The sequence below is a fragment of the Calypte anna genome, chromosome 28 (assembly GCF_003957555.1).
Source record: "Calypte anna isolate BGI_N300 chromosome 28, bCalAnn1_v1.p, whole genome shotgun sequence".
NCBI lineage: Eukaryota > Metazoa > Chordata > Aves > Apodiformes > Trochilidae > Calypte > Calypte anna.
In genome coordinates, this window is record NC_044273.1 from 2876094 (window position 1) to 2901677 (window position 25584).

Below are 25584 nucleotides of genomic sequence, written 5' to 3' on the forward strand. Positions count from 1 at the left end.
TGGAATGTGTCATTGAGAAGTGTATTTTGCATTTAGGTCATCTTACATTTACTAGAACAGTTACTTAATGGTAAGGAATCACAGTACAAGTGAGCACATTTAGTGAGCAGCTATTATCAGTCCCTTTGCCACGAAGTGGTAGCAATGCATCCTTCTGATGATTATTGGTGAACAGTACAATTAAGCTTTCTGGAAGGAGGTGGAATTAAATTAATGCAGATTACAGTAGGATAGCCACATTTTGGGGCATTGAAATGAAGCTGTGGGTTGTTATTCTGCTACAGCAAGTCCTGATATGTTCCAGTACAAACCATTTCTTTTCAATTCCAGGATGTGGAAGAATGGAATATTGGCAATCTGAACACCCTCTTAGACATGGTGGAACATGAATGTGGCATTATCATAGAAGGTGTAAACACTCCCTACCTCTACTTTGGGATGTGGAAGACAACATTTGCTTGGCATACAGAGGACATGGATCTGTACAGTATCAACTATTTGCATTTTGGGGAGCCAAAATCCTGGTAAGTGAGAGATGGTGACTGCTTACCTTTGCCCTCACTTAGACACCACTGCAATGCCCTTTTCTTCATGTCTACCTAATTCCCTCAGGCTTGCCTCATCTCTCACTTCCCATTTCTTTTTTTCTCTTCTACTCTTTCTTTGGAAGCAGTTTTACTTTCCTCCATGCTGACTTGCTCAGAGGCCTAATTTCCTGCCTTTCTAAAAATTAGCAGAATTAGGGAGGTTTGACATTTTGGGTAAAACCACATTTCAACACTTGGGACTTCTTAAAAGCTGATGCACAGGAGAGCACTCTCACTGATGTGGGAGAGCAAGTGGTGGTGGGGATGCTTCAGATGCACTTTAACAGTGACAGACTGTTGTTTTTGCATTGTGCTGTAGGCAGGAAACATCTGTTACTTTAAAATACCCTTTTAAAAACATGTAAACATGTTCATAACTCCAGGGACAGGGGAGGTCAAAGTGTTACTTTTTCATGGTCGTGAGCATTTTTCAACATAGACTGATAGGCAATAGCTTTCCACAAAAATACCAGTAGATAAGGATGAAGTCAAGCTAGGAAGTCTGGAAGAAGTTACCAAGAACCATTCTGCCTTTATTTTTTTTTCTCCTCAAGCCTTCTATTTAAAAGTATAACCAGAGAGACTTAGCAACCCAGGAGAACTTTGCTGAAGATCTTGATGTGACTAATAAATATTGACATTTGCGTGCAAATTAGAGCTTAAATGTCACAGAGAAGCTGCTGTCATTGTGCCCTGGCAGTGGCAGACAAGATCCTCCCATCTCTCTGCAATATGAGTCTCTGGTGACACCAACTATCTCCAAGCTATTAGTGCCTGTGGGCATATAAAAGCTACCAGGGGCAAGGAGGCTGTAATGAATGGAGACAGTGTTCTCTGCCAGGCTGGGAGAGCAGTGGAAGCAGGGGCTGCTTTCACTTCTAGATCTAAAGGGAATTTTGAAAGTCTTTCCAACGTGTCAGAAAAGCTGTTTCCTCAGCATCCCTAATTCTTTGTCTCCCTCTTTCAGGCAGATACAGAAGGATTTCACAGAAGCTTTTGTGATGCTTCTGTTAAACACACTTGATCTCAAAAAACATATCTCTGCATTAGGAATGAAATGGGATATACTCTCATTTCAGGTACTGGGAGGTTTTTCCTTCATCTTCGGAAGCAGTGCATAGAAAATTGTTTTCTGTCCTCATCTCCAGTAGGTGGAAGCACTTGCCCTCGTTTGCCTACACAGCTCAGCAGCCACCAGAAAAGATGTTGTCTTCTTTAGCCTGGTGGTTTCAGCACACAGGAATTGGCTCTGCAATTTGTACAAGCAGCAGACCTGAGGTTTGTTTTAGGGTCACACCATCAGGGATGTCTGACCATGCCTTTCATGCCTGCCCATCATCAGATCTCCCTCTTCTGTTTGCTTTTTGTCCCAAATCCAGAACAGAGGTTCATTACTTTGGAAAAAAAAAAAAAATGGAAATCAGAATGGATTACCTTGAAAAGAAAAGCTGGTTACCCTGTGAAAATAATGCCTGGCTGCTCCACAAACTTTCATATTTGTGAGCAAAAGATAGAGAACAGTTGCTTAAAGAAGTACACACCAAATATTTGTAGCCCAACCTAACCTGGTTTTCTTCTTGTATGCATCTTAGGCACTTCATGTTGGTTTGGGGTTTGTTCCTTTGCTGGTTGGTGTGTGCTTGGTTGGGGTTTTTTTTCTGTAGGTTTTAATTTTCTTTTTTGGAGTCTCATAGTCTCATATGTAGATATGCAGATGCTGTGTAAATTAAAAGGATGGAAGCCTCATTCCATGAAGCTGTTGCTTCTGTGAGAAGTAGGGATTTCTATGAGAAACAGAGGTTGCATAGTAGAGAAACAACCAAAACAAACCTCCTGACAGTAAAACCCCAACCACCTCTGTTTGTGTGAAGGCTTTAAGAGCCAGAAAGAGGTGGAAATTGTAGGTGTTAAATTGTATCAGGTCTTAGAAGTTTCAGTAGCTTTTATTTCTGTCTAATCTTCTGAGGATTTTGGGGAGATGCTGGGCAACACCTGAGACTCCCTTGAGGGGCTTCAGTTGTTGCAGAGTTCAGTCACTGCTGCTTATAATTGGAATTGAGAAATAATAAAAACTTCTTGTAAAGGAGCTGAGGTGCTGCTTTTAAAAACTAAGGCAAGGAACATGTTCTGCATTTCCTTGTGACTATTTTTTTCAGGATTTTTGTTTGTTTATTTGTTTTGATAAAAATATGCTTCTCTTCTACTTTAAATAGAGGGGAGGATTTTTTTTATCCAGCCATTCTGTATAGTTTTTTTTAACAGTAACTGGTTCTAGAAACCTTACACAGTTGGGAGGAAATTAGGATTTTGAGGACAGACCATGTTTTGAGCAAAACGTTTTCCTCTTCAGCGGAGTTTTCTTATATGGATGACACTGTTTAACACAAAAATAGATATATTGTGACAAGATGCCACTGCTGGTTTGGCAGGCCTCCCTGCTGGTCCCTTGAGCATAAGGCAAGAGTATGCCACTTGCCCAAATCATTTCTTTCTTGTTCTTCACTATGACAGCTGCTGTTAATGAGTTCTCAAGCTCTTCTGTGAACAAGCATTGGATTCTGAGCAGTAAATCTGAATATCCCTTTGAGCAGACCTAGGACTTTGCAGGCACCTGAGCACTTGCCCATCTTGCTTGTGACTGCAGTCATCCCAGAGCTCAGCTGGGGGAGCTCTTGGACTTCTCTGAGGTAATTCCAGTGGTGCAGCCTGGCTTTACTCAAAGATGGCTAAAATGTTAGTTGTGTTTTTCTGGCACTGCCTCGGTGGAAATTTCCCAGCTCTCTTCATCCTTTTTATAGACTCTTTGACTCTGATGGTGATCATCTTAGAAGCACCTGAGGGAACAGCAGGAGTGTGGAGTTACAGACTCTACCAGTCTGGGGTTGTGCTCTAGATTAAGAGGCAGAGTTATTGTTTGGCTGTCAAGAGGCACTTACATAGTGAAGCCAAGGTCTCTGTGTATTGGTTCTGTATATATTCTCCCTCAAACTTCTCTGCTAAAACCCACAACTCTTCATGTCTCTCAAATTATCTTAAGATACTTTAATCCAGGCTGTGCAACTAAACCCCTGCTTTGCAGGGTTGTGCTTAGGAGCAGTGAGAAGCCACCAGCTCTTGTTTCCTTATGAATGTAGGGGGAGAAGGAAATTGAGCCCATTGAGGTTGCCTCTCAGACCTCATTCAAGTGAGTTCTGCAAGAAATTTTTGTTTACTTGCTGTGGAAGAGGTGAAGTACCTTCCCAAGGATTTCTGGGTATGTTTAGACCATTGGAAGTCAGCTAGCTGGACAGAAAAGCTGAGGCAGGAATCTGTCCCACTGATCAGGGAGGATGCTTACTGCAGTAGGATTTTGTATGGGTCTTTCTGCCTCTTACAGAACAGGTGCTTTAGGGACTGCTGGGGTTAGAGTTCAAATCAATGTCTATGGTTCAGCAGTTGAAGGGGGTTTCTTTGTACAACCTAATGAGTGTCTGCTTGGTCATCAGGACTCTTTGATTAACGTGTGTCTGTGTCACTGCAGAGAAGTCCTGCTGCCAGCACTTTCCTGTACCATTTCTTTTCCATAAGCAGAGTCAAACAGGCTGCAGCAACAGGAGTTTTCTACACACAGTTGTGTCACTGGGGAGGCAGGTTAGAAAATTGTTCAGCCCTAGGCCAATTACCTGAGCAAGAAAAGGGTCATCCAGTGATGAGGGAGAGGAAAAGGGGTAACAAAGACAGCTTTTTCCTGCTGCCAGTCTCATTAAATGATTTATCAGTGCCTGTAGGTGGCAATGCATTTATTTCTCAAACTCTTATCTTGTACCAAGAACAAGCACTGATCTGTCCTCAGCCATTATGGTTGTTGCTGCTGAGATACCCACACCACTTGCCCCATCTCAGAGCTGATCATCTTTTCTGAAGTGCTGTTCCTCAGGTGTGTGTCTGGGTCTCTGTTGGAGTCATTCTGTAAAACTGGAAAAAGAGTGTGGCAGACTGAAGGGGCAGCATGGGAGGTTTGGGCTCTTCCCATCAAACCCCCCAGGGATTTGGAGCTGTTGGGTGGCTTCATGTTCAGCTTCTCAGGCAGGGAGCTGCCAGATTGTCTTTTGCTTGTTTCTCAAGTGACAATAAAATCTCCTCCACCCATTAGTAGTTTAATTACAACCCTTTTATAGTCTTCAGTTTTTTCAAAAGTTTCAATGCAGTTCATTTTGCAGCCCCACATTGAATGTCTTGTGGTAGGAATTTTTACTGTATCAATTATACATATTATGTATAATTACCTTACACATTCATATGCAGAGATCTAAAATAGAACATATTGTCAAACGATGCTAACAGAAGAGTGATTTTTATAATGACAGCAGCAACAAAACTGAATGCCAAGCCTCATACTTCATGCTTATTATGGCATTTTATTGAGGAATGTGTACATCTCAGCCCTTGCATTTTCAAAAGTGTATTTTTAACTGCTGTGATACTCCACCAGCCCTTGGTTTCATCTCTATAAATATGTGCTGTGCCTACCTTGAGGGCTTCCTCTGTTAGGGAAGTGCTGAGGGAAACTTTAAATCTCCATAATGTGAATTTGATGAATACACTTTGAAGGTGTAATGTCTCTGTCTTGTTTTGTCAACAGTGTAACACCTGCCTGAGTAATAAGGTTATTTTTCTCAGATATTTTGTGACTGATCTTGCTGTATAGCAGCAGTGTTTAATACACTCTCTGTAAGTACTGATGGGGTGTGATACTGTGTTCTTTCTCTCAGAAACTGCAGGTGTTAAACCAGAGTGACACTGAGGATGGTAATTGATTTTTATAAAATGTCCCTGTTCCTTATCATGATGGATGTTTAATCCCCTTTAATTAAAATAAGAAGCCAGCTTTAGCTTTTAAGTTCTATGGTCTCCTCTCCAAAACAGTCCCTTGCTGAAAGTGGATCATGCCTAATCTGTTTGACTTTGATATCACCAAGAGTGCTTTATGCCAGAACAGCACTTTATGTGGAATTAAGGACAAATTACCAAAGGAACTTTAAAATAATATGATTAGTTAAAAGCACTGGCCACAGATACAATTACATTTTAAAAGCCACTTCTGGAGTTCTGTCTTGTAAATGTTTTAAGACTGCTTGCTTGACAGCAGAGAGAATTACCTCAAAACTTTGTTAAAATATTTTAGAATTTCTCATTTCTTTGCTCCAGGTGTCTGGTGTGCTTCCCAGTGGAGGGTAAGTCCCTTGAGGAAAACAAGTCCAGGGCAGAACTTGCTTGTTACATCTCCCACTTAATAAATTTGTAGTATCTGTAGCTGATGCCCTCATCAATGGGGAGATTTAAAGACAGACATGATTGCTCCCCTGGGAGGCAATTGTGAAAGGAGCCCTCTTTTTTTTCTTGGCTAAAAGCATAGACTGAAGCAGCTGCAGATAAAAAGTGCTGAGGATCTCACTGCTGATTTTATTTTCCATTGTTGACTTTGGGAGCATTGCAGCTGCCTTAGTCAGAACTGCTGCCCTACCCTCCCCCCAGGACAGAAAATCTTAATCCCTGGTAAACTGGTTTGGGGAAAGAAATAACCTAATGTGGCCATGGAGCTTAACTCTTCCTGTATCTCTCCTTCCCTGTGCTCACTGCAGGATGGGGTCTTTATCCCTGTTTCCCCCAGGTGGAACTCTGCACCATCTCTCTGCTCTAGCACACTCTCACATATGTTGCAGTTTGTTGGGAGCCTGATGTAATCTCATTTAGAGCAGCTGGGTTTAATGTTTGATGCTGAATTGTGAGGCAGCAGGGGGGAAGGGCACTTGTCCCTTGCCTCATTTATTGCCTTCTAACTATTGCATTCCCTTAGGGGGCCATTGCACCAGGTGGTTGAATTGCTGAATTGATCAGATGTGATTATAAGTCTTGATTATTGGGATCTCAGTAACCTTTGCCCCCTGGAGATCCTGTGAGTTTCTTAAAGCTAGATTAGCTGGAATGACATATGTGTTTTGCACTTGGGGAACTTGGACTCTGATTTTATGACATTATGCCTTTCCAGTTTGCTTCATACAGAGATTTTTTTACTTTTCCTATTTCTTGGCACTAGGGAATTCAGAAGAAGATTCTGCAGCCATTCCTCTCTCTATCCCCAAGCTTTCCATAGGAAAAGCTGCCTTGCTTTTAAATGTGTGCACACACCTGTGGCTTGTGTTCCACTCCTGACAGCAGAGATTTATAGGCTTGTTGAGTGGTGGGGGGGAGAGGAGGGGCAAGGGAAGACCATTTGGCCATGATGGACTCCTTGCAGCTCACAGATTTCTTTCCTGCCTCTGCTATCCCATGCAATCTGTTTTACAGCTCTGCAGTTTGGGATGGAGAAAGAGTAGAATTTATGGTGATGGTTGATTTATAGATTAACTGCCAACACCATTTGCTCTCAGTCAGATTTGGCAAAGCAAGACCCTTTTCTGTTGATAAAAGGGGTAGAGGAAGGAACAGTGATATTCATTAAAAGAGCTAAAAGGAAAGTGAGATAAAGTATGGCCAGGCAGAACAGCTTTTCACTCTCCTTCCCCTTCCAAAACTGTTAGGTGAAAGCTGCTTTGGAACAGGCTTTCTGCATTGAGAACCTGTGTGCATGTTGATTTGCTCTGAGCTTCACCCAAGGAGTGATGTATTGAGATGCAGAGTTGCATCCCCCTGTAATTCACTGATAAATGAGAGCAGTGCAGCAGTCAGGTATTAATACAGCCTTTCAAGCTTCATATACTGCAGTCATTAGTTAATCAATACAAGCCCCACTATACTGCTAATATCCAACCCAGCCTTCCCCCAGCACTCTGTGTCCTGGAGGTGGTGCTGTGGGTGAAGGATGATGCAAATCTCGATAGAAAGGGAACAGTGGTGGCTTTAAACATCCAGGGCTTGGTGTGTTGTACAGAGACTTAATCTGAGGCAACTGGAGTGGGTTTCATGTGGTTAAGTCATCAAACCAAACAATATGAAGAGTTATGAGCTCTCACTTGTGTTACATGGATTATCTTTCCAGTCAGGTGCCTGCAATTGCAATAGGGAAGATTTTTCTTTTTAATAGATTTCGAATTTGGTTGTGTTTTATTGTGCTGTTGTAGGCAGGTTAATAGAAGATAACTTCTCTGATGCAGAGGAGCCATGGTATCCTGGATTGGTAGGACTCATGTGTTGCCCTTTTTCATACACCATCATCTAAATCTAAGAGAAAATGCCATGAAGACCAAGCCAGACCCCTGGCCATAAAGATCAACTTCTGAACTTGGCTGAGGAGGGACTGTTGCTCTGTAAGAGAGTGGATGAGATGGCCTCAGCTGCAGGCTGGCTGATTCAGTCACCCTCCTTTCATTCAGCTCTGTGTATGTCCTTCCCTCTCTGAAGTCCTCTTTCAGTTTGTAATTCTTCTCTAAATCCCCTGCCAAAGCCATGGTGCTGGGATGTGCTTTGATGCCATTTTAATTTTCAGTCTCTGCGTTTTATGTCCATCTTTACTGGGCCTGTTTAGTTTGAGATGATAAACTCTCAGAGATGGGAGTTCATCTGCAGGTTGTACCTAACCTAGCCAAGTCTCTGGTTCATATCCTTCCATCATCACCTCCAAAGCTGGGTAGTGCTGTTCTCTGTTCTCATTTTTACAGCAGTGTCTTCAAGTGGGCTCCCACTCCCCTGGCAGTGTTTAATGCTCTTTCTGCCAGCACTGATAATTCATCACAGCTCAGTAATCCCAGGCTGGACCACGAGAAGCATTTCTTTGATCCAAGAAGGCTCTTGATGCAACTCGTTCTTGTGTTTTCAAAGTGTCTGCTTCAAGCTCAGGCCTGATTTGAAATGAAGATCTGTGGAAGGCTGACAGGATCACAGATTGGTTTTAATAACTGAGGCTTTTGAACGGTGCCCTCTGCCACTGAGAGAAGATGGGAGGGAGATGTGCTTCCATGCTTCATGGGGCTCTTTCAGCTTTATCTGACTTGGGCTCTGTGAGAGAATGAGTTTGCAAATTCTGCCTTAGCATGGCACTGAAAGCCAGGGTTGCAAAGACCAGAAGGACCCAAGAGTGATACTGCAGAGCTTTGTCTTTATTCACATTTTGTTAACACGTTGGCAGAAATCAGTGAGGATTTTTTTTTTCTTTACTCAGCAGAGAAAATTAACAGTGTGGTGATGCCAAGTGCAGTACAAGTGTAGTTTAAAATAACAGAAGCCTATAGTAATGACAGTACTTAAAGAGCAGTCTGTGTCCTCCAGAGCTGGATGACTGTTAACTAGTTAATGGTCTCTAAGCAGTTACATGCTGGGTTTCTCTCCACTTTGTTTCTAACTGGCCCAACAATGTGACAAATGAGATCAAGTAGAAGAAATAAAGGAAACTTTACAGCCTGTAAAGTTGCTGATCTTGATCTAATCTTGGCTCTAACACTTCCAGCTTTGATGCTAAAGAACATAAGATAGCTTCAAAGTAGAAGTTGTGGTTTGAAACAGAGCAGCTTGATGGATAAGGAGCATCAAACCTTTCCAGTGTTTCCTTGGGTTTGGTTGGGTTTTTTTTCCCCTCAAAAAGGACTGAGTGTAAAAACGATGCACCTTTAGCTCCAGGGGTTTCCTAATCCAAAGGTATCTTTCATTGCTAGTGAGCAGATTTTGTTTGTTCTGCTGTAGGCAATTATTCATTTTTATTTTTTTTTCCAAGAGCAGTGAGCAGCAGTGTGTGCCTGTGCCCAGTTAACTGCCTCTCATGGGCCAGTTGGTACAAGATAGAAACATCTGTGATCTCCTCTGGTTACCTTTTTTCTACTTATTTCTTGAGTTGAACTGAAGGCGTTTTTCCAAATTTAAGGTCTTTGAAGCATAATCTTTGTTTTTCTTTATATTTGTGCATTATCCACTACAAAATCCAGCTATAATTAATAATCTGATTACCAGTTTGGGGAAATAAATCAGATGTGAGCAGGTTCTTCAAAACAAAGAATGGAGAATGGCAAGGGGATGAATATTGTAGTCATTCATCTCTGTTGAATTGTATACTAATTATCTTCTTGGCCAAACTGAGTGAATAAATGACTTCATAATGTTTTTCCCCAAACACCTTTTTTTACTAAAATAACCCCCTTCATAATGCTCATTCACTGCATGCAGAAGCAGAACATGGGGTTATTTTGTATGTGTGGAAGGAGAGTCACTCCAGTGTGATTTGTAATTTTGTGCTTTGTGCCTGGCATTTGTTGCTGTGAAGCTTACTGGACTGGTACACTGATAGCCTTTCCAAGAGCAGATGGTTGTTCATATAAAACTCTCTGGTTTAAAATAGCATTTAAAAATTACCTTGGAGTTCTGGAAAAAAAAATCTCCTTTTGGTTTTCATTGAGTTTTGGGCTAGTGAAGCAATGTGGAAGTAGCCAAGTGCTCAGCTGTGTTGTGCAAATCTTGGAGGTAGGAGTTCAGGTGTTCCTCTTGAAAATTTATTGCTTTAAACCCAGGATTTGAAAAAAACTTCTTTGTAATGTCACTTCTTGAATCTAATACCTCTTGAACAGTACTTCCAGCTCATGGCAGCTTTAAGGGTTAAGAACCTTTCTTTAGCAGGATGTGGTGGGCCCAAGTTAGGCTTGACTCATCTTCCAGCAGTCAGTCAGTTCCTCCAGGTTTGATCCCAGCCCCAGTGACCTGAGATACTTTGCCCATTGTTGCTAGAAAACAGATTGTGAGTTGGCAATTGCACAAACTTTATATCTTCAATGAAAGAAGTTTCTCATCTTGCTTACTCTTCTGGTAGCAGGAAAATTGCCTGTCATTTCTCCATATTGTGCTTGGAAATGGACTCAATAATTAGGCAGCTATGTGCATGGAAAAGAGATTTTACTGAGTGAAATAGGCTCTGTGGTGTAAGTGTGGAAAATGCTTGCTATTACCCAGACTCTTTCTGGGCAGGTTTTGTCCTGGTTTGCTTCCTGGTTTAGTTCCCAAAGGGCTGCATTTGAGCAGCTGTCTGCAGAGCTGCTTTTTCTCCCAGCCTCAGAAGATGGTGATTTGGTGTGTTTGTGTGCTTGTAATCTTGTTCTGTCATTACCTATTTACTCCTTGTTATGGCTTTTTGAGCAGATACTCTCCAGCCTCTGTGTTTATCTTCTTCCCTATGTGTATTTCAATAAAAATGTCATTATTTGAAATCATTGACACTGCTGGTTAAAGATACTGAATTCCATCATCTATTGTCCTGTAAAATGATCCATTAAAGATAAAACTGCAGGCACTCGATAAAGGTCCTTTCCTAGGAAGGAGGATCTTATCTCCAGAGCATGTGTTTGCGTTCCTGATGTAAAAGAGCTGCAGCAAAAGGGAACAGGCAAGGGAAGCCCAAGATTTTCCTCTCCAAACCTTGTTCTTGAGATGGGAAATGGGATACTCTGAGTAAATTTATAGTTGGGAAGCATTAGATGAGTAAAGGAAAGGGAGTTGATTTCTTTTAACAAACTGGACGGGGGTAGAGATGAAGGGAGGTTAAACATGGGGGAGCATAAAGGTGAGAAAGAGAGAGGTGACCAAGAAAGTGAGGGAGATGTTGGTGCTATTGGTGAAGGAGCAACCATCCATTCTCCTGGTGCAAATGATAACCCTAACCCTCCCTTTTTTTTTTTTTCCATGCAGGCTACAAGGGAGCTTTAAATTAGCATGGAAAAAAAATCACTTTTGTTGCTCTGAGCTTCACTCTAACACTGCTAGGAGATGTAGTGTTGTAAATTGTTCACCTTGTAGCAAAAAGAAGCTTATGAAGCAGGATGTGAACTTTGTAAATGAGGGACTACTATCACTGTGTGTAGTGATAGTTCTTAATGGCTTCCATTTGGTGATAAATATTCTTGATAGACTGAGGGGTGTTCTTTGCAGGCATTGCTGCTGTCATGGGGGCTAAAGATGTTGGAGGTCAGGGTTCAGTTTATGCAGAGATGGAAAGAATAGCTTTTTATTCCTTGTGTCATGGCTCTTGAGTAGCTTGGCATTTGGAATTGCAAAGGGTCAGTATTTTTGGCACACCTAAATCTGCTTTGAAGGCAGATAACTAACCCCCAGCTTGACACATGGGTCTTAGGCATTTTCAGTGTGCTGGTCTCTTTGTTTCTCTTCCTTATTTCAGTAATTATAGCATGTTAAAGTGTGTGGGGCCTCTTTGGTCAGACCTTGTGCAGACACTGTGAAATTAACTTCCTTACCTTCTCACAGGAATCAGACTGAAGTGATATTTCCAAAGCTTTGTGGTTGAACCTCCTCCTGCCCATGGTGCCCAAGCTTTGGTAGAGAGTGGGTGTGGGAGATTTAGTAATCTAATAACTGCTTAATTGCTCTTTATTGGTGCAAGGAGAGGCTGAGGTGGGGATGAGAGGTGTTCCAAGTATCAAAAACTGTGTGATGTCTGACAACTGCAGCAGGAAAAGATCATGGAAGCTTCAGGAGGAGGTTGAACCTAAGGGACAGGGTGGCCTCCTCCTCTGCTCAAGCTAGTGATAGCTTCAGGTGAAAACAGCTCTTAAATGGAGAGAACCAAGGGAGGATTGGCTTTGTTAGGGATAAATAGCTTTAATAGCTTTTGGTAGCCAAGAAGGAGTGAATTGAGTTGCACCCCCTTTGAAGAAGCATCAGAGAGGAGAGGATCTGAGCGAGGCTGGAAAGTCCCTGAAGAGCACCTGATGCTGGAAACTGTGGCTGCCATAGTGAATTCCCCATGATGTCATCTCATCCAGCCATCCAAACTGATCCCTGTATCCTAGGATGGTCTGCCTGCTCTTTTTTTCTGACACTCCCATTTAATACTTAACTCACAAGACATTTTGCTTATTTATTTCCGTTGTTCCTGATAATAATTCTAAGCCATTAGAGGGGAAAATTGTATTCAAAAATGCTGTTTCACACTTTATTTGTTTGATGATTTAGAGCGATAGAAAATAGCACATTTGCTGGCTTTTATAGTCTGATAATTATCTGCATCCATCAAGCCATTCCAGGGGAATAAACAAAACACCAAGAAAATTACACTATTAATGACATTCTTTATGGCAAATAGAAAGGATCTCTCTCTTTTGTGGTAAGGATTAAAAGAGGACTGTCCACTTAAACTTCTGTTCAGAAAAAGCAAACAACCACAGTATAAAAATTAATATCTAAGGCATTTGTAGGATTTGGTGCAAAATCCTGGCCCCCTGATGCCTGGTAATTACAGTCAGAATGAGTTGGAAGGATCCTAAGGAAGTAGAAGATCAGAAATGCTGGGACTGGGTTTGATGAAACAAGTTGGGAAGTTGAAGGCCTTTCAGGTAGAACAGCAAACTCTCTGTTAGTAGAAATGGTACTTAAGCCATTGCTAGGAACCTGCTCTTGGGTTGGTAGGAAGAGTGGGAAAAGGTAATTTGAAAGGATCAGTGTTGACTTTGGGGTAAGGTGACATTTGAGCCACAGAGCTGTAACTTTTCTTTTTTTCTTTTTAACCTGAGATTTTTCATTTTTTCCCCCCTGTTTTGAAAACCCTGTGTTCCCTGGCAAAGCAGCAGGATTCATGCTGTAATCCTACAGTTTGCTGAGTGGCAGGTTTTCAGCTTTAGCTTGGCCCTTTGTCCTGCTCAACTGCTGTAAGGCTGACTCTTGGAAGTACCATGCTATGGGCATTAGGCTCTTGGGTTTTTTTTCAAACCCTGTTTCTTTGGAGTTTGATAGATCTTTAAACAGTTGCTGGGTTAGCACTATTTACCAAGACTTTTCCTTTTCTTGGGGAACCAGTTTGAACCAAAAAGGACAGATTTTGCACTGAAAGCAGTGGCTCAAGGTCAGCATTTTTGGCACTGTTGCGTTTCCAGTTGGCTGTGGTTTTCTCTGAAGCAGAAACAGTTTAAAAAGATGGTTCTTAAGGATTGTTAAAATATTTACACTGCCACCACCACTTCTCTTGAGTTGAGGTTGTTTGGGGCAGAAGGAAAACCTTGCTCCCTTTTTGCTGTGGTTCAAAAGTGCCTGCTCAGGGCTGAATGAGCTGCCCTGCTCTGCCCAGTTCAGCCTTCCCTGGGCAGAGGGATCTTCCAGCACTGCTTCCATCTCTGGGCTGAAGCACTGGGCACTTCTCAGTCTGATTGTCTTCACACAGCCCAATTCAAGGTCTTTGGAGGATACCTTGAGATAAAAGTGGTATTTTGCTTTGTTCTGAGGGGTTTTTTTTTCCTTCTATTTCCTTTGTGGAATGCTTTTATGCTGGGATCTGAATGGGGCAGAGAAGGGAAGCAGCTTGGCATGACTTTTGATGGGGTTTCCTTCAAAATTGTGGTAGGGCAGGGGTGGTCTTTTATTATTTTTCAGTAAAGTAACCCTGCTGAAAAAAATACTCCAACATCTTAAAGGTATTAAAAAGACCTGCATATAGAAAAGGAGAGTGGTATGTTTCAGCATGCATAATCATGTCAGGTTATCTCTGAAATTAAAGATATTTTCCTGCTGTTTCTGTAACCCAGGATGTTTTGCTGTTGATTCGAGCTGTGGGTAACAAATCTTAGTGCATGACAGTATTTTGTCAGGTCTCTCTCTCAAGGATTTTTCTCCCCAACAAATCCCTGGCCATTTTTCACACTGAAAGCAGGAGGGTGGTACCATCAGCTCCTAGACAAAAGCCAGCCCTCAGGGGATGCTGATGTGCTCAGTATCAGTACTCCTTTGATTGCAGCAATTTCTAATCTTTCCCTGTCACCCCCATTGTTATTCTACCTTGTAATCAATCATTTCATGGCTAGATTGAGCTCCAACTTGTGCCACACTTGCAGAAGCCTTCTGCTTCTTCTGCTGCTTTGAAAGAGCAGCTCAATGTCTTCATTACCTATCTTCATGGCAATCAGTCAGATTTGGGAGTGTAACTTAAAAGTAGGATCTGACCTACTTTCAATTCTCATCTGCTGTTAATTTGGTGAATTCCTAAGAATAAATGGAGAAGGGTCCTCCTTGCCTCCTGAAAGACTGGCCCAAACAAAGCAGTTAATTTCTATAATTGGAGGCAGCTATTGCCAAGAGCCTGCTCTGTGCTAGAGGATTCTGATTTGGATATTGTTACATATAGGGGTTTTTTTCAGATTTTTTTAATAAACTGGAAATCCCTCCTCTCTTGCTGGTTTCTATCCAAGTGAGTCCTTTTTTTTTCTGTCTCTCCATAGCCCCTTCTCTCAAGCTGTTTGGCTTTTTGCAGTCTGCTGTTCCAGATAACACAATAACCATGTTCCAATGTATTAAACTTTTAACATCCTCAAGATTCAATTAATCTTATCTTTACAACTCCCAATTACAGACACTAATTAAGTGAAGGCTGCATTGTAGGCTGGGGATATTACATTAATCATTGGCAGCCTTTTAGCCAGAAATCAGTTCTTTCCCAATCCTTCAGTGTTTTTCCCAGAAGGAATGGAATGTCTCATTTCCCTGTTTTAAGGGACATTAATCCTACAAAGGAGCTTTGGATCAGGATTAGTTTTATCACATTTATGTAAGTGATGAATAGTCTTTGGTTTTACAAAGCTCCCAGCTTTGTCCCAGACAAATTAAATTGAATTGTTTGATAATTATGCAATTTTAAATTTAAATTTAAATGCACTGTCAAATTTTGGTCAGAGGATATTGGGAACCCATTGCTATATTATTTTACAAGATTAGGTGCTACATTGTGTTTTCCCTTCTTTATTTATTTATTTGTAAGCCAGCAGTTGAAATCAGCTTAATGTCTAAATCTTGAACCACCCTCCATATGACTTCTGTCCTTTATCTTTTCTAACCTGTCAGATCACAATGGGTGAATTTTGATTTTCTCCTCAAGCAATATGGGATGTGACTTCTGTTTCATCCTCCTGACACTGTAGATAAACTTGAAACTTCTAAATTAAGAAGCTGGCCAAGTGGGCTGGCTGAAAGCCCCCTCAAATCAGGTGTTTGGAGAGATCCCATCCCAGGGAGAGCAATTCTGTTTATCTGTTGAGCTCCTGCAGTTGCCTGCTTAAAATATCCTGCTTTCAGCTTTTGTGTTGTTGGTCTTTTTTGACAACTTTATTGGAAATAACAAAAATAATGCATTTTTTGCTATTCACATTGAAGAAAAGTTGTAGCTGGCAATAAATGTCATTGTCACAAACATCAGTTTTCAAGATCCTCCATTACATAAACCTGCTATGAGAACTATATCTGATTTGATGCAGTATGGAAACAGTAATTTACAGAATTCCAGTGGCTGTTATTTGTGTCATCATCTTAAACATAGTTAAGTGCATCATGGTATTCAGTTATTTGTTATCACCTGAACACATAACATTTTCTTCTGATTTTTTTGCTTCTGTGAATCTTGAGGTTCTGTAACTTCAAACCAGCCAGGTAGCTAAAAGCTTCTGGTGAAGAAAACCATCCTTTTGAACTCTCCTGATTATGACTGATTTAAAAAAGATGATATTATTATTATTATTATTACTGCTGTTATTATTATTATTAACCATTACAATTTCTGAAACTACTAGCAGCTTTTTTTTCCATTTTTTTTCAAGTTGTTTCTAATAACTTTGTTGTCTGAGTTGGTAGAAATTTGATTATTTAAATTGTATTAATTTTTTTTTTTTTTTAATAAACCCACAGTTTTCTTTGGACAAAATTAACTCTGTTTGGTGTAGCTGTGCACCAGATTATATATGTGTTTATATTTGTATCTATATAAACACACAGACCCTTCTTCACACCCTCTCAGCCCATCCAGAAGTTCTTGCATGCATCTTGCATTTCCAGATGCATTTCTTGCATCTTTAGCTCAGCCTCCTGGTTTTATACAGCATATATAAAGCAGAAAACATACCTCCTGTTTCCTATGCTATTTTTCCCCATGCTTTATTATCACTCTGCCTTCTTCATTCTCCCTGTGAAGTCCTCTGTTGTTTTAAAAAGCAAATGCAGGAAAAGAACCCATCACAGAACATTCTAAGGACTTTATTGGCTTTTTCCATCTATGATAATTATGTCTCACTGCTACCTTTTAGACTTAAAATTTTGGTTCTATTTCCAGACATGAATTGTTAAGGGTGCAGTGCTGCAAGTCAGTACCATGCTTGTTTCTAGCTGCCTTTTTCTTTCACTGTTTTCAGCTCTTTATATGATATTAACCTTTTTTTATTTTCCTTTTTCTCTTAACTTTCTCCTAGGTATGCCATACCCCCTGAACATGGCAAGAGACTGGAACGCCTGGCAAAAGGTAAGCTTTGCTTCCTCCTGTGCTTGGAAAACCAACTTGTTCCCAGGGAAATTCCCATGGATATATTCCTGGAATCCTACCCTGAGAGCTATGATCCTTAAATACAAACAATATTGGAGTTTGCTGCTCAGAAAGGTTGCATTTCTATGCTACAGTTGAATCATTTGCCAGGTTTTATAAAAGTTACTTTCTCATCTATTAAAAAGTTAAATCCAGAATGACCTGTGTTGTATAGAACCTGAAATACCACACCCAAGTCTGATATAAATAATATTCTTTAAATAATATTCTTTAAATAATATTCTTTAAATAATATTCTTTCTTCTTATTCTTCTTCTTCTTTCTTCTTCTTCTTTCTTCTTCTTCTTTCTTCTTCTTCTTTCTTCTTCTTCTTCTTCTTCTTCTTCTTCTTCTTCTTCTTCTTCTTTCTTCTTCTTCTTTCTTCTTCTTCTTTCTTCTTCTTTCTTCTTCTTCTTTCTTCTTCTTTCTTCTTCTTCTTTCTTCTTCTTCTTTCTTCTTCTTCTTTTCTTCTTCTTCTTTCTTCTTCTTCTTTCTTCTTCTTCTTTCTTCTTCTTCTTTCTTCTTCTTCTTTCTCTTCTTCTTTCTTCTTCTTCTTTCTTCTTCTTCTTTCTTCTTCTTCTTTCTTCTTCTTCTTCTTCTTCTTCTTCTTCTTCTTCTTCTTTCTTCTTCTTCTTTCTTCTTCTTCTTCTTCTTCTTTCTTCTTCTTCTTCTTCTTCTTCTTCTTTCTTCTTCTTCTTTCTTCTTCTTCTTTCTTCTTCTTCTTTCTTCTTCTTCTTTCTTCTTCTTCTTCCTTCTTCTTCTTTCTTCTTCTTCTTTCTTCTTCTTCTTTCTTCTTCTTCTTTATGATTTAGGATTTATTAATATTATTTATTATTATTTATTTAAAGAATATTATGTCTTGGGGTTTTTTGTAGCTTTTTTTACTGGTGATCAGTTTGTGAGACCCATGGATGTTTGCTACATATAAAGCAAATGATCAGTGATCTCATCTTTATTTTAGTTTTGCTTTGCACCTTTTGGAAGTGGGATGGGTAATGTTTTGGAACTGCAGTGAAGCAGTTTTACTGCCTGGGCATTCTCCCTGTCCTGTGCATCAGTGGTCTGTCCAAGGAAGAAGTTCAGTGTGGAGAAATGAGTGTGCAATTAATATGGAAAATGAATAGCTGAGCTGCAAATGGGCTCCCTGGGAGAGCTGTGGAGCCCAGGGAGGGAATGCTAATGTGTTGCCATGTTATTGGTGCTAATCACTTAAAATGTGCTTCTTTATTAGTAGCTTTAATGAGAGCCACTTAAACTGTGCATTAAAAAGAGAAACTGCAGAGAAGGAGGGCAGACTGGGTAGCAGACAGTCATAATTTTAATTGAAATGCTTTTAGTACAAAAATATAAGAAAACCTGGAATCCAGTAATCCTTTTCAGTTTCTGAAACTCCTTGCATTTTGGCTCCTCAATGAGTTTTGTTTCAAAGATTGGGTTAGTTTACTTTTTTTTTCCTAAACAGTGATGGTTTTAAATCCCTATAAACACATCATTTGTTATTGAAACACCCACTTGGAGTGGAACGTGGGGTCTTGGAGAAAATGGTGTTAAACTGCTTTAGCTGGCATTTCTGGGAGGGAAGTGCTGACATCAAAGGGTTGGTTCAGTTTGTGCCATGATTTTGGTGTTCAATTATTTGTGATTTGTTTTAATAGCTTGGTATCTATCTTAGAGCTGGAATAGATTACTTTCCCTGGAATAGCATAGTATAAAAAGGACCCCACAGTGTCTGGAGTGGGTGATCCATGATTGTTTCATTTTCCTTACCTGTATTGAGCCAAAGGGTACTTCAGGATTTGGGATATTGGCCCAAACTTGACACAAGCAGGTTCTGCTTCTTAGTTTCCAAGGGCTCTGTTGAGATTTTGGCTAGGATGTTTGTTCCAGAACACAGGAGACCTTGTTAACTCTCAGCCTGAATGGAATTCAGGGTTATGTGCCTCAACATTCAGGTTTTTGCCAGAAAATGTACATGATATTTCAAGCAATGAGAGATGACGTGCTAATTACTGATATCTTCAGTTCTGTGTTTATTATTTGATCTACAGAAAGCATCCAGGTTTTTATTTTGTCACCTAGTTTCTGTTTAAATGATGATGGGATATAATATTCCTGCAGTCATACTCCTCTTTCTTGTCTCCACAGGATTTTTTCCAGGAAGCTCTCAGGGATGTGATGCTTTCCTCCGGCACAAGATGACCCTTATTTCTCCCTCAATCTTGAAGAAATATGGGATCCCTTTTGACAGGGTATGTACAAAGGATCCCTTGAAGGGCCTGGCAAGTTGGGGAGATGCACAAAGCCCAGCACCCCTCTTTTTAAGGATGCAATTCATTGCAAGCCACTGGGGAGCCATTTGCTTAATTTCTAAGTGCATTATTATGCTAAATGTATCCTATCAGTTTAAAGCAGGTGGCTGCCTGTAAATGAGGATTTGTGGTTTGGCTGAGCCACCCTCTGTGAAGTGCTTCTCTTCATAAAAGCTTTCACCAGAACTAACTTTGTCAATTAGGGAGCTTCTCCAGGTAGAGGGGGGCAAACTGTAATGCAGATGATGTGGGTTTATCAATAAGGCAGCATAACTCATTGGTGATTTTGGAGCACACAGGCTTCCTTTTCTTTTCTCCTGAACCAAACCCCAGAATTAGATGTGCTGGTTCTCTGGGTAAGCATTTGTTCTACACTAAGCCAAGTGAGGAGCCACAAATCTCTTAAGTCCTGTTATTTGAAATGAGGGGTCATGTTTATTTGGTATGATCGTTTTAATATGCTTATTCTTAAAGTCTTCTGGCAAGAAGTAAATCTCCTCAGCCAAGTGTGCTTACCATGGATTTAGGATCTGTGCACAATCAGTCAAACAACTGCTGCTGTGTGGAAGCAGCACACAGGGGCTGTCCTGCAGGGTGGCCAAGGACAACCTGTGGGTGTGGGGATGGACTTGAGTTAGAGCTACCAGCACTCCTAACTCCAGTAAAGAATGCCTGATTCAAACTCATTTAATACTTCCTCATCCCCTTTGCATCATCAGCTGTTGATATATATATATATATATTATGGCCATCTTTTTCTAAGGCAGAACTCCTGAGTTCTTCTTGTGTGGGTTTGCTAGAGTCAATCCACCTGAAACAAAGCATCACACCAGTTTGAGGCTGGTGGTTGAGTTGGAAGTCAGATCTCAGCTCTTTTATAGCATAAAACCTCTGAATTCATTCAATTTACTGCTCCAGAGACTGTTTCATTTTTCTTAGTGGAAGGCTGTGATGAATGAAATTTGAAGTGTGATCACCTGGCTTGTCAGATGAGTTTGCTGTCAGTGCAGGGGAGACTCACACCAAGTGATGTGGTGCTTGTGGTTCAACCTCAGTGGCCAGGCTTGGCCCAGTTTGCACGAGATGGTTGATTATTAAATGGTTCATTGTGAGTAACAAACCATTTCTATTGTATAATTCTACCTGTGGAACCTTACTCCCAAGTGGAAAACACGAGTGCCTGCTACACACAGTTGAAAATAATAATAATAAAAATATCACATGGTGGGGGCTGAATTTTTTGGTAAGGATTTTCACTTTACAGATTTCAGGGAAGTGGATGTGTGGCTCAGAATATGGGAAGCCTCTGAGTTGAATGTGTAGGTGCCCCTCTGAGAAATCTCTTTTGATAGAGTATAAAAGGCATTCTCTGTCCTGACTGTATTTCCAGAAAAGATACAGAATCTGTAGTTCATGCAAGCATCTGAAAAATGTGACCATATCTGTTTATTGCCCTAAACTGTAAAGTTTAAGGATTTCTTCTTAAGCTTCTTTCTGCTTCAGCTGAACCCTCTGTCTTGCTACTTCTTGTGGTGTTTTCCTTATGATGTTGTTGTAACCAGAAGCCCTAAGTGGTACAATAATTGGCTGAACAGAGCCTATGAAGTGTGCCCTGCATAGCTAAAGAAGCAGATGAAAATAATCATTGAAAAAAAGAACCCTTTGGTGCACAGTAGCTATTGGAAGTGAATGATGCCATGCCATCCTCTTGTGACATGCAGTCAGCCTGCAGAAGGGAGGAGAAGAGGAACCAGAATTAATTTCAGCCCTTTCATCCAGGCAGCATGCTGGGGCAGTGCTCTCAGGTCTGACAGGGTCAGAAAGTGAAGGAAATTCTTGCAGGACTTGAAATGTTTGAATGTTGTAGCTGGGCATGTTTTTCTCTAGAATAATAGATTGTTGTGTGTCTGGTTTTCCATCACTCTGAGGGAAGTGGCATTGAGTAGTAATTACATATTAAGTGATTTCTGATCAATAACCAAGGAAAAGAGTTTGTAAAAAGGCAGTAGAGAAAAAACTTTCTGGCCAAGCTTATTCCAAGTCAGCTTTACTGAGCTGTGTGATGATGAGTGTGGGATCCAAAGGGGTTTAAATAAGGGAGTTTGTAATTTATTGCTTGGTGAAAAGTCTTTAGCTGCTAAGCTAGGCTTCCTACTATGAATCTTTTGATTTGTGACATGAATATTTTTTGCAGCTTGAGTGCTGGTGTCTCCTTTCTCCTGAGGAAATGCAGAAAACCTCATGCTAAGAATCTGATTTTTTTTTTTTGTCTCCCTAAAAAAATAGACCATTTTGCACATAAAGGACAATATTACTGTCAAAACCAAACTTTTTTTTTTAAATGAAGAGGAATTATTAATATGATAATTAAAGATAATTCCTAATCCTGATTTACAGAGAGTGTTTTTTATGATGGCTTCTCTCTTCTCTATGGCACTCACTGGAAAGATGTTTTGAAATGTAAAAAGGAGGAGGAGATCTCTTCAGTCTAAACAGCCTGTATGTGAATACCTCCTGGCATGAAATAGTAGCTTTTGGAGGATCACTGTTATTCATAAAGAGTGAGCATGTGCCTTTTTTTTTTTAGAAAGAGAGATAGGATCCCTTCATCTAAATTCTTGGCAGATTTCAATGGAGTGAATAGGCAGGCATTTATAAATCTCTATAATGGTATTTACTGCTGGAAAAAAGCAGATCAATACTAGGGCTTTTTAATAATTAAAAATGTGTATTTCTGTAATCTCCTATTGATTTCTCCATTTATTCCTCAAGAGCTTGCAGAAGTCAGTAAATTTAGGGCTTTCTCTAAGAGTGGCAGTTTGTGCTGGCTTTCCTTCAATAGTTATTACTTTTCTGCATGGCCTATCCATCATTTTGAGTGCTCTCTAATTTATTGTGGGGATAATGTTGACAGCAGTGACATGGAGGACACCCACCCTGGGCTTCAAATGAAGACACCAGGATGTAGATTTCATGACAGAAACATAATCTTTCTGTCTTCTGGAATTAGCAATCTACCTCTCTGATTTATGGAGGGGGCTGGATGGGAGGAAGCTCCAAGGAGCTGGGCACAGGCTGGACTTCAGCCCTTCTCATCCAGAAATACTGCAGAAGCTTCTTGTTTTATCATACCAGTTTTTATTCTCTTTTTTTTTCCTTTCAAATTCAGCCAATTCTGTCCATCCAAGTGGATAAATGTTTTAACTTCTATTTACATTTTCTATTTAGACCCATCTTTGTGTTTAGAAGTTCTTTGAAGTCTCTGTAGGCTCTGAACTACTGGTGGTGATTTGCTGCTGATGGGAAGGGATCCAAATGGAGCTGCTTGGCATGTGGCTGCTAGGAGAGGTCTCTCAGCACTTCTGGCTTGGAAAGACAGGGAAGGTCAAATTTTGCCTCTTTCCTGCTCTGTAGAAGGGAGGTGCTGGGCTGGAGGGATTGCTCCAAGTACATTGGATCCCTGTGGGCTGCTCTCCTGATCTGAGCTATGCTCCAACAATTAAATTCCTTTTTTCCTCTGTGTCTTTGCTGCAGAAGATTAAAAAAAGAGGATTTTCTAGAGCATCACAAATCAAATGGCTTCTGATTACAGCTGTAACCTGCAGAATCTTACACCTTTATTAATAATGCTTGTTGTTGTTCTGATTGCACTTAGGTAGACAAATGGCAAGCAGTGTTTTTTAGGGTGTTGGGACTTTTGGGTGAACAAACAGGAGTCAGATTGATAAATGGGAGTGGAGAAATAAATACAGTGAGAGGTAGCATGTGCTTCAGTAGAAGCCTGCAGTACAGAGAGCACATTCTCCCTACTTCCCCCCAACCCTGGGAGGAAGGAAATTCAGTTTCCTGGACTCCACTAGCATGCTGGGAGTGTAGGTTTAGACTTAGCATGAGCTGAAGTGGTCATGATCTAAAGATTTATTGATGTTTTGGAACTCTGCAGCCTGAGACCCTTTTTGTAGCTGGAGCCTGTGAGTTTAAATGGTTCAGATCTTGTGATTGTCCTGTCTTTTTTCCTTACCAGAAATACTTCAGGATTTCTGCAGTTAACAAGAAACGGTTTGAGCTTTAGCCAAGAGTTGGCAATGACTGTTCTGCCCTCCAGCTGAAAGGGAGAGATTTAGCCAGTGAATTTTTTTTTCATAGGTCTCTGTTCTTCAGCTGCTATGCCAACTGATCTGTGGGATCTCTCTTCCTTTTGTTTTTACTTTGGTTTTCAGATCACCCAGGAAGCTGGCGAGTTCATGATAACGTTTCCTTACGGTTACCACGCGGGCTTCAACCACGGCTTCAACTGTGCTGAGTCTACCAACTTTGCCACTTTGAGATGGATTGACTATGGAAAAATGGCAACCCAAGTAGGTGTCTGGTGGGGGGGGGTCATTTAAAACCTCTCTAGCTCATGATATACAAAGGAGGGAGGATTACCCTTTCGAACAAAATGGAACGTGCAATGTGCTCTTTCATTGTGCCACAGTGCTGGGTTGTGCCTGGGGGTCATTTGTGTCATTTTGAGGGCATAGTCATGACCTTTCTCCAATTCTAGATCTTTCATGCACCTCTTGACAAGGTTGTTTTGAGAATAGTTATCTTAGCATTAGTTTTCTGATGCATCCAAACTGCATTTCACAGGGAGTAAGGTGACAGATGTAACTGAACACAATTCATTAGTTACACACTGAAGGGAAAGGAATAAGTGGGAAATGCTTTTAAGCTTTAATAAAGTGATGGTAATAACATCCAAAAAATATCTGAATTTCTCCAATCTATGCACTCAGTTAAGTTTGAAGGGGAGAGTCATGCTGAAATGACTTTATGTGGTGCCTTCTCATTAGGGCAGATTCCTTGCATGTTTTCTTACTTCTGGCAGCATTCTCTTGTTTCTAGGTGAGAAGTAGAGCTGATCAGCATATCTGATTCATTAGGGTCCATGAATTTTAAAACTGGGGCTTGATTCCACAAAGTCCTTGGGAAAAGGAGGATTACAGTGGGGTAGCATTTGAAAATTACCTTAGATGTTTCTAGAAAGGCAGACTGAGTTTTCTTTCTAGCAGATCATTCATAATATCTCCTTCACTTATTTTTCTTTTGTCAACTCAGCTTGACTCTAACTTTTGTAATGTATCTTAGTGCTTTGTTCTGGGCAAACCCAGCTCTGCTCAGAAGAGGTTGCAAGTACATCTGTGTTTCAGTCTGGAACAATGCAGTGATGTCCATTTTTCCTTCACAAAGATTTATATTCTGTGAGTAGCAAAAGGGAGATGATTACTGAATGGCATCATTCTCTTCTTAGCTTTGGGATCCTGAGGCTCTTGTCAGTGCCCTTTTTTTAATGCTCCACCAGTTTTTTGGGGTTTTTTTTCTTTCTGCTGTAATGCCTTCAGACATATTTGAGCCAAACTGAAACTTCCTTCACAGAATTATATTCAGTACAAATCAATGATGTGTGTTAATCAGCTTGAGTGGCTGCTTTGTGACTAATGTGAATCACACATTTTTGCTTCTGGAGGCCAGTGCTGCTTCTGCCACTGCAGGCTTCAAGGGATCTTGTAGAATCATAGGAAAAAACCTATGCTGTTTCTTTCTGGTTTTCCTTTTTAAGTGAACATCATTAACCCAACTAGAAAAGGAAGATGGCTGTTACCCCACAGGACCTTTTTTCCTACTTTTTCCCCTCCCTTTTTGGTATTCCATATTCTCCTTTAGCAACTGCAGGCAAGCAGTCTTTGACTATCCAGTGGCACACTAATTGGTGTCTGAGAAGCTCCTCGTGTGGAAAGCAAGCTCAGCTGCTCAGGTTCCTGGAAGGTGAAGTGCCTGGTTTATTTTTCCAGTAATATTCAGCCCATAGTTTCTAGGACTCCACTGTTAACCAACAAATTTGATATCTGAGATCTCTCCTTTGCCAAAACAAACGTTTTATTATTTCATTTTTGAAACTCCAGTGCTAGTGGCTCTGCCATGAAATAAAAAATTTCAATACACCATGAAATATTCATGAACTCCCTGTGCCAGTGGGTTAACTCCTCTAAAATGTTAGTAAAGGCAACTAGAATTATTTTCACAATAGAAGAAAAAACTTGTGCTGAAAAGCTCCATATTTGTCCCCTCTGTCCCCCAGCAGTGTTCAGTCATGACCCTCACCTTGGCGTCTGGGATCTCTTCGTGTCCCCTAGGGGCTGTAGATGAGACCCTGTGGCAGAGCCACGTGGAGTGAGAGCTCTATGTTGGAATTTGTTCTGGAGCTAAGGGGATGGTGTGAAAAACCTGGAAGTGTCAGCTCAGAGTCAGCGTGGCCTCAAGTCGATGGGAAGTGCCTTAAACTGTAAAATAGAGAAGCAGACTTGGTTTGAAAATGTTAAAAATGGTGTTTGTCTGCTGTGACCTTGTA

The 25584-nt window shown here is 40.6% G+C and overlaps 1 protein-coding gene across 4 annotated transcripts in view; it reads left to right on the forward strand.

Moving 5' to 3' along the window:
- Positions 1-25584, forward strand: part of KDM4B (lysine demethylase 4B) — an 88848-nt gene that overhangs the window by 16946 nt on the left and 46318 nt on the right. For 3 of the 4 annotated variants that reach the window (XM_030466367.1, XM_030466366.1, XM_030466368.1), the window contains exons 5-8: positions 331-524; positions 16775-16824; positions 19030-19133; positions 23414-23551. In XM_030466367.1, the coding sequence (XP_030322227.1) occupies positions 331-524; positions 16775-16824; positions 19030-19133; positions 23414-23551 (486 nt within the window). Of the gene's footprint in view, positions 1-330; positions 525-1554; positions 1797-16774; positions 16825-19029; positions 19134-23413; positions 23552-25584 lie in introns of those variants that run through there. The other variant, XM_030466369.1, reaches the window with a different exon arrangement.